The following is a 9,571-nucleotide window of genomic DNA, read 5'->3' as shown; positions in this document are numbered from 1 at the left end:
AAAAAAAAAAAAAAAAGAGCAGTCAGTGCTTCATCTCTCCAGCCCCCAAAAATGCTTTTTAAAAAAGGGTGCTGGCAATAGTAGCCCAATAGTCAAGACTTTTTTTTTTTTAAAGTCAAGGGCACTTGCCCACTATTTGTGAGACCCTGGATCCAATCTCTGGTACTGAAAAAAAACAAATAAACCAAAACAAAACCCTGCTAAACTGAAGAGAATACTGGAAAAGAATATTATTGTACATTGAGTTAAATAACCTGGAATAGAAAATTAGAAGGGGGGGGCAAAGGATCAAAGAGCAAGAGAATGACGAAGAAGATGAAGGACGCCTTGGTTCCAGGAGAATTTTCTCCTTGTCTATAGAGCATCTCTCCCATACCAAACACAGCAAACTATTTTCCCTTGCTCAGTGTTTCAAGATTGAGTCTCCTGCTTGTAGTCCAGGATGGTCTGTAACTTCGTACATATGTCGAGCTGGCCTAAGTTCAGGTACCTGAGTATTCAAATTATAGGCATGGACCCCTACGCCTGGAAATATAATTCACTCTCCTCCCTCCCTCCCTCCCTCCCTCCCTCCCTCCCTTCCTTCCTTTCTTCTTCTCTTTCTTTCTTCATCTCTCTTTCTTCCCCTCTTTCTCTATCTTTCTTTCTTCCTCTCCCCTCCCAGTTTTTCTTTTAGCTCTAGTAGACCAGGCTGGCCTCAGACTCACAGAGGTCCTCCTGTCTCTGCCTCCCAAGTGCTGGGATTAAAGGCGTGTGCCACCACCACCTGGCATAATTCCTTTTTTCTAAGGAAGAAAATGAGATGCAAGGCTTCAGAAGCTTGTTTGTTTGGGGTTTTGAGCCAGCGTCTTGCCTTGTAGTTCAGGCTGGACTCAAGATCACCATTCTCCAGCCTTGGCCTTCCACATGCAGGCTCTGAAGCAGTTCTTGTTGACCCACAGAATAAACGAGCTATATATAGGATCAGCATGTCTTTCATCTAGTTTTGCTATAGCCTATATGACATCACTATAGTGCTAAATGCTACTCTGTAGTTGCTAAAAACATTGCAGCTATTTTCTTGACATTCTGAAAGCTTCTACATAATTTTAAAAAATAAATTAACAGTGTGCTCAGTATGAAATATTTCATACAAAGCTTTTAAGTCCTCCCCACATATGCCTATTGTTCATAGACTTCATACATGGCATAAAAGCCCGGAGGCACTGTGGTTTGGAACCAAGCCCTTCCTGCTCTGTTGCCTGTGTGGAAGAGAAGGGAGGACTCTAGGGTTGTTCCCCTGGCCTCTAGATGCCCAGCACAACTAGGTCAAGGTACTGTAACATCTGGGAAGGCTTCCCCAAGAAGGAGACTCCCTCCCTCCACTCCTAGCCATGGCTCACTAGGGGCTAGTTAGATGGAGAGGAGATGGGAATAGGTGTGGAAGCTGGGCACGGGCCTCTGGATGCCTGGCTGGCTTGGGAGCCCCACTGAAGAGCACAGGAGGGCTGTTGAATGGTTCCTCATATCCAGCTTCTCCAGGGCCTCCCTGGGGACACTGTCCCTACTGCCCATCGTCCTCCACATAAGTAGTGAAAAGGAGATGGGACTGGACGTCTCCAGGTGTAGGGTGGCTTACAGCTAGGTGCAGAGCTGGGAACTAGATACAAATTCCCAAACCCCTGCTGTTCTGGAGATGAAAGCAGGATGATTGGGTGTTCACAGCCAGTGTTGGTGACATAGAAAGACTCCATTCTAGCCGGTGCTAGACAATCTGGGGCGAGGGTCTGTACCCACAAACAATCGGCTTTACCCCTCACATCTGGGTTCCTCACCTAGGACTATGGGATGACCTCATAGGTTTGTCCTGGGGGTGGAAAGCTATGGAACACACGGGTAAGTCACCAAGCGCAGTTGTCACTCTCATAGACTCTTCACACTCCGGCCAGCCAGGAGCTGCCGCTGCCCCTCCTTACAGATAAGGAAACTGAGGTCATCTGAATGGCACAGGCACACACACTGCTGGCCAATAGCCAAACTGGAGTTAGAACTGAAGCCACGTGATGTCAGCACCCAGGAACCAAGCTCCTTTGCTCTGTTGTTTTATTGGTTTGTTTCCAGTTTATAGGTCTACACCCCTCCCATGTCTTGGGTGTGCTGTGAACCTCCCAGAGTTTCATCACGTCCAGATGAACTCAGCACCTGCCTGATTGGAGGGCCCTGCCAAGGTGGACTAAGCATGGTGTGCTGGCTCGGGTCCAAGTGGCTGGCCATTGGTTTCCTTTCTCCTTTTCTCTTTCTTTCTTTCTTTCTTTCTTTCTTTCTTTCTTTCTTTCTTTCTTTTTGTTCTTGGTATTTTGGATTTTTGTTTGTTTTTTTTCTCTATGAAGTCCTGGTTGTTCTGGAACTTGTTCTGTAGACCAGGCTGGCTTTGAATTCACAGAGATCCTTCTGCCTCTGCCTCCTGAGGACTGGGACTAAAGGCCTGAGCCACCACTACCTGGACACTTTGCTTGATTTTCAAAGGGGTCAGATGGCCCAACCAAGGAGAGGGCGCATGGTCTTCAGCTCTCCAACGCCCGTCAGTTTGCTCTTACAGGTGCTGGGGAGGGGGCCACAAATGACAAAATTCTTTTGTTGTTGTTGTTGTTTTGTTTTTTGTTTTCCGAGACAGGGTTTCTCTGTAGCTTTGGAGCCTGTCCTGGAACTAGCTCTTGTAGACCAGGCTGGACCCGAACTCACAGAGATCCGCCTGCCTCTGCCTCCTGAGTGCTGGGATTAAAGGCGTGTGCCACCACCGCCCTGCGGCAAATGACATTCTTGAAAGAAGGTCAGGCAGTTTTCAATCTCTAGTTCCTTTCCAAAGACTTGTGTCCCACATACTCTATGCTGGTAGTAAGCCCTGTCTCATTCCCAGCACCCACGAGTGCCAGCCCCTGAACTACCTCTTCAAGTAGTCCTTGTGTCCCTTTCCCCATAAGCCAGAGTTTCAACACACACACACACACACACGCACGCACGCACGCACGCACGCACGCACGCACGCACGCGGGGGGGGGGGGGCACCTGCCTATTTCCTGAGTGCTGGGATTAAAGGCATGCGTCACCACTGCTCAGTTCTGTTTGTCCTCTTTAGGTAGTCTGGAATTTCTGTCTTGTGTGTCTCCTCAGAAGGCCATGGTGTCTGAAGAGAATTATGAGAAACCACGGAGTCAAGGCTGAGGAACTTTGTGGGCTGGTCCTACAGCACCTGCCTTGGGTCCTATCCCTCCATGCATGGCTGCTGGCCTTGCTGGAGCATGGGGCCCAACTCTGCAGAATGAAAGAACTGAGACCCCCATATTTGGAGCCATATGGACTCAGGTGTGCTCAGAGGCAAACCACCCTAGGTGCCCAGACATCAGTGCCTTGTATGAAGCATGGAACGTAAGAAAGAATGAGTTGCTAGGGCTGGGGCTATAGTCAGTTGGTAGAGTAATTATCTAGCACATGCCAGGCCCTGGGTTCAAACCCCAGCACAGCATACAGTGAGTGTGTGGTGGTGCAGGCCTCACGCCTGCCAACCTAGCACCCAGGAGGCAGAGCCAGAAACACCTGCAGCTGAGTCATTCTCTACTCTTTAGTGAGTTTGAGGCCATCCTGTGATACACGAGACTCTGCCACCACCATCCAAAAAGATGCTAATATCACACGTTCACTGTTCATAATTGTGGTGGTGTGAATTAAAATAGCTCCCATAGACTCACACATTTGAATGCTTTGTCCTCAGTATGTGGAACTGTTTGGGAAGGGTTAGGAGGGGTAATCTTGTTGGTGCCTGGTGCCATTGGGGTGGGCTTGAAATTTCAAAGCCCATACCAGATACAGTCTCTTCTCTCTCTCTCTCTCTCTCTCTCTCTCTCTCTCTCTCTCTCTCTCTCTGCCCTTTTAACAGAGGTAAACTCTCCGCTACTGCTCCAACACCATGCCTGTCTGCCTGCTGTCGTGGGTTTGTTTTTTTTTTTTTTTGGTTTTTCGAGACAGGGTTTCTCTGTGGCTTTGGAGCCTGTCCTGGAACTAGCTCTGTAAGATCACCAGGCTGGTCTCAAACTCACAGAGATCCGCCTGCCTCTGCCTCCCGAGTGCTGGGATTAAAGGCGTGCACCACCATCGCCTGGCTGCTGTCATGTTTTTTGCCATGATGATCATGGACTCTCAACCTCTGGAGCCAGGAGCCCCCAAATTAAATGCTTTCTTCTATAAGTTGCCTTGGTCATGATGCTTTATCGCAGCAATAGAGAAGTAACTAAGACAATAACCAACTTGTGCTCCAAACAAAGCCGGTGGTTTCCCTGAACCTCAGCTTGCACCTCTATAAAACAGACCGTCAGTAGCTGTTGCTTCTTTAGGATGTCACAAAGGTAAGCAATTTCTATAAAAGAGCTTTTTTGGTGGAAGGCTTACCGGGTTATTCTTATTAATAATTTTCTATCTCAAAGGCAAGCATGAAGAGTAAGAAACTGAGTTCTATGATCAGCCTATGATCTATCTGCACGTAGTAAATGTTCAATCACTGTTCCCAGTAGAAGCAAGATGGACCTTTAAGAGGATGGAGGTGACTTTCCTTTGACAAGGTCTTGGCCATTCCCACCACCAGGGGGCGTCCCCGCCCCTCCCGCGGCACCGCCCCCTCACCTGTGCAAACCTGCACCTGGCGCCACCTCCGGAAGAGGACATCGGGGATCAGGGGAACTTCGGAGGGAGCCCGGTGGCGACAGGTGAGAGCCTAGGGGGCGCAGAGGGCGGGACAACCAGACTTTTGGCATGGTTGGGGAAGACAGGTCGTCCGGGCAGGATGAGGGAGGGAGCGCGGGAATGGCCTCTAGGGACTCTGGAAAAAGCTCCGGGAAGCCAGAACACCAGCAGTAAAGAGAGTGGTGGGTAGGCACTGGGTACCCAAAGCAGGAGTCCCCACTGTGGGAGACCCTGGGTCTGGGTCTGGTACAGCTGGACTGTAGGGACTTCTGTAACACCTGGGACTTTCGGGCCCAGCTGTACCTGACGCCTGTAGAGAGGAGGGGGACAGGTGTGCATACGCTCTGGGGTAAATCGGGAGCGGGAGCGGGTACCCTCCCAGAGGTCGGCATGAAGAAACCAGGGTGTCAGGCCTTTCCTCCTGAGCCCCTGAGCCCCTGTCCCTGGGCGGTCCTCGTAGAGCACCGGGCTCCCATCCCCAGGGGCGGGCCGGGAAGTAAACAGAAACCCGAAGTGGCGGCGGCGGTGTGCTTGGCTGGCACAACCAGTTACCTCGCCCTACGCTGGGTCAGCGCCAAGGCCCAGGGAAATTGGGGGTCTGGGGATGAGGGCTCCTAAATCAGGAGGGGTAGAGGCAGGAAATCCTGGGTCTTGCTTAAAATAAAGACCTAAGAGACTCCACTGGGAATTCAGGAGAGAGGGACACGATGGCCATCAAGACTGACAAAGCTGATCAAGTCTAAAACACCTGGGTCCTGAGAAAGTAGAACCAGGATATAGGAAGGCAAAGGGCTCGAGATTCTGGAAGGGTCAGGAGTTGGATCCCTGTGGCTAAAGCGTCAAGGCACACCTGGGTTCCTAATGGTGAGAGAGCCCTGCGCTCTTAGGAGAAGGAGCTGTTTTCTTCATGTAGCTGAGTCTGTGTGAACCTGAATTCTAGGTAGTGCCCAGGAAGTGAGGGACTGGGAAGAGGAGCAGGAAATGTCAGAGAGTAACTTGTAGCACCAGGGTGCAGGGGCAAAAGCTTCCTGAAGGCAAAAACCATGTGGCAAAGGCAGAAGGTAGGAGTCTGAAGGCAAGATGGTTGATTTCATGCTGCTTCCTGCCTCAGTTTACCCTGAGGTCATTAACGGAGTTGAGCAGCTATCACGGGTCATTAACCTTTGTTGGTTCAGGGAGGCCCTGGCTGCAAGATTGGGAGGCTTAGGTGTTTGCCACCAGGGGCCCAGTCCCGGGGCTGCTGCAGGGTGGCAGGATCCACAACAAACTGTCTCCACAGATGCTCACTTACCATGGACTCCCCTGGTGGGCCAAGCTTCTCTTCTGGGCTGCTCTCAGGGGGTGCGTCTCCTAGTGGTGATGAAGGGTTCTTCCCCTTCGTGCTTGAGCGCCGAGACTCCTTCCTGGGAGGGGGCCCAGGGCCAGAGGCACCAGAGGACCTGGCCCTACAGCTACAACAGAAAGAGAAGGACCTGCTGTTGGCTGCTGAACTCGGCAAGATGCTTCTGGAACGCAATGAGGAGCTTCGGAGGCAGCTAGAAACACTAAACACTCAGCACTTGGAGCGTGAAGAAGTAAGCTGGCCTCTGCGGCAGACGGAGGGTGGGCAGGGCTGCAGTGGACAGGGAGAAGAGCCAGAGCATGGGGAGGGTAAAAGGGCAGAGTGATGCCTCTCAAACCGATCTGAGCAGGGGAACCAGGACAGTGCCAGCCTGTAGCCCAGCACTCTAGAGGCTGAGGAAGGCTCTGTCCGAACAGAAAAAGAACCAGGTGTGGTGACACATGCTTTTAATCCCAGCATTTGGAAGGCAGAGGCAGACAGATCTCTGTGGCAGCCTGTTCTATTCTGCATAGTGAGACCCTGTCTAAAAAAAGAAAAAGAGAAAGAAAGGAAAGGAAAGGAAAAAAGAAGAAAAGAAAGAAAAAGCAAGCACACACATGCACACATTCATTTTAAAAAGAAAAGTGGATCTGCATATCTGGATAGTGGTGATGCATGCCTTTAATCTCAGCACTGGGGAGGCAGAGGCAGGTGGATCTCTGTGAGTTCGAGACCAGCCTGGTCTACAAAGGGAGTTCCAGGCCAGCCAGAGCTATTACACACAGAAATCCTGTCTCAAAACTAGAAAGAAAAAAAAGTAGACTGGGGTTGAGGTAAGTCGGTAGAATTCTTGCCAAGTAAACACAAAGCCCTGAGTTTGGTCCCCAGCAACACATAAATTCAGTCACGGTGGAGCCTGTAAACTAGCCCTTGAGAAGTGGAAGCAGGAAGTTCAGAAGGGTTCAAGGCCATCCTGTTAGAATCCAACCTGGACTACATGAGACCCTAAAAAAGAAACTAGACTGAAGGTATAATTCTGTAGTGAAGGTTTTTTTTTTTTTTCTTTAACACGTACAAGGCCTTGGGTTTGGTACCCAGCACAGCAATAAATAAGTAATCTCGGGGTTAATGTAATGGCACACACCTTTAATCCCAGCACCCATGAGGCAGGGACAGGCAGGCATCAGTGAAGCCAAGCTGGTCTCCATAAGTCCCAGGCTATATAGAACTATATAGTGAGACCCTGTCTCAATGACATAAATAATTTAAGGACAGACAAGTTCTCTGTCTGGCTGTGTGTCCCTGGGCGAGCTGTTGGCCCTCTAAATCTAAAGGTTAGCTCATCAGCCATCCACCGTGAACTCAGACTCTGGGACCCGCTCCCAGCCTTCACCCTGCTAAATGCCCCCATGTATATTCTTTTCATTCTTGTCCATTCCTGGGTTGTAGGATGGGGTCTCACTCTGTCAGCCACTCTCACCCTGGGACGAAGAAAGGCGAACGAGAGAGAGAGAGAGAGAGAGAGAGAGAGAGAGAGAGAGAGAGAGAGAGCCTCGTGTGGCCCTGCCTTCTTAACGGGGGGCGCAAAGTTTCTGGGGTGCGCACAGGTATCCATAGTCCAGGAGGAGTCTGGGAGTTGTAGTTTCCAAAGGAACAACAGTAAGCACCTTCATGTACCTCTGTTGTAGACCTGGATTCCTGCCCCAAGCTGACCTTGGTAGACAACTGCCCCCACCCTTTCCACCAGGCCACCTACCAGCATTTGCATAGAAAGGGTGCTCAGGACTCTGTGCACACCTGTAAGCCAGGTTCCGAATTCCCCAGCCCATCTTTCGTTTTCTCTCTAGCTCCAGCAGGTGGCAGCCCCCATGTCTCTGCCTCAAGCTCTACAACATTCCCACATTGGCCCCTGGTGTCCCAGACTCTGTGACTTGGATAACAGTGAACAGAAAAAGCGCAAGCAGACCGGGTGTGGTGGCACACACCTTTAATCCCAGTGCTCAGATGGCAAGGGTAGAGGGATCTCTGAGTTCGAGGCCAGCCTGGCAAAATTACAGGACAGCTACGGTTGTTACACAAAGAAACTCTGTCTCAAAAAAAATTTTTTTTTAAAAACCCCATTACTTTATTTCTGTATCAGCTTTCTCATTGCAATCAAAATGAAACTGAAATTCCTCCCTGTGGCCTAAAAGTCCTGGAACTGCTGTCCTCTGGTGTCAGTGACATCTTCTTTCTTCTGACAGGGTCTTTTTCAGTTCCTTAAGTGACTCAGTCCTGTTCTAGGGCCCTTTACATTTTCCTGCCTGCCCCTCTTTGGAGTCAGGTTTGCTACACAGCTCAGGGCTGGCCTTGAACTCACCATCCTCCCACCTCAGTCTCCCAAATGCTGAGATTATAGATGTGTGCACAGATGTGTGTCATTGCTCATGGCTAGCACTTGCTGTTCCACTGCAACCCTCTTTCTGATTGGCTTCCCTTGTCTTCCAGGGGCCAATGCAATGTCAGTCCCTTCTTAAGTGACCCCCCCCCAGCTCCTCCTCCTCATTTCCCTGAGTTCCTCCACACCCCTTCCTCTCTGAAATTGCCTGATTCAGGCATGTGCCCATTTACCTGTGACTCTCTGGCAGTGAACGTGAACTTGCTGGTCTCCCTCAACTCTTAATAGCCAGACCCTAGATTAAGAAGAGCGCAGGAAATATTGAATAGGGCTAATGGGGCTGGAGAGATGGCTCAGAGGTTAAGAGCATTGCCTGCTCTTCCAAAGGTCCTGAGTTCAATTCCCGGCAACCACATGGTGGCTCACAACCATCTGTAATGAGGTCTGGTGCCCTCTTCTGGCCTGCAGGCATATACACAGACAGAATATTGTATACATAATAAATAAATAAATATTTTTTTAAAAAAATAGGGCTGATGTATGACAGTAGGGATCGATGGACAAAGGGTTTGAAGATGTTAAAGGAACTTGCAGATATTAAAAAGACTTGTTGAGGGGCTGGAGAGATGACTCAGTGGTTAAGAGCACTGACTGCTCTTCCGGAAGTCCTGAGTTCAATTCCCAGCAACTACGTGGTGGCTCACAACCATCTGTAATGAGATCTGGTGCCCTCTTCTGTCATGCAAGCATCGCAAATAGAGCATTCATAATACATAAAATATATAAATCAATTTTAAAAAGAGTTTTTTAAAAAGACTTGTTAAAATCACATAACAGTAGCAGAGCTAAGCACCGGGCAGGAAAATTGGATCCCAAAGCCGCCCAGGGCTTTGTTGCTCTAGCAATATTGAGTAAGAGTCTGACTACCTAGGTTGCCTGCACAACTAGCTTCTGACTCTGTTTCCTCGTCTAAGGATGTTGATGCTCCCTCTAGTAGGTGAAATTAAGTAATACAGACAGAGAACCAGCTAAACACCTGGCTGGAACACCTGCTAATAATTGGAACAACTGTAGTCAGAGTCACCTGGCCCATCCCGTGCCTTCCTGCTTTGAAGGTCCGGAGACAGTGCCACCCTCCCCCCAGCGTTCCCGCCCCCCCC

General features: G+C 49.8%; 1 protein-coding gene across 1 annotated transcript in view; it reads left to right on the top strand.

Moving 5' to 3' along the window:
• Nucleotides 1-6,005: 6,005 nt before the first annotated feature.
• Nucleotides 6,006-9,571, top strand: part of Bicdl2 (BICD family like cargo adaptor 2) — a 7,224-nt gene continuing 3,658 nt past the window's right edge. The window contains exon 1 of the mRNA XM_026780145.1: nucleotides 6,006-6,287. Coding sequence (XP_026635946.1) covers nucleotides 6,006-6,287 — 282 coding nt within the window. The remainder of the gene's footprint in view (nucleotides 6,288-9,571) is intronic.

Source organism: Microtus ochrogaster, chromosome 7 (genome assembly GCF_000317375.1).
Source record: "Microtus ochrogaster isolate Prairie Vole_2 chromosome 7, MicOch1.0, whole genome shotgun sequence".
Taxonomy (NCBI): domain Eukaryota; kingdom Metazoa; phylum Chordata; class Mammalia; order Rodentia; family Cricetidae; genus Microtus; species Microtus ochrogaster.
Note: the sequence above shows the minus strand (reverse complement) of the source record. Positions and strands in the feature narration are given on the sequence as shown.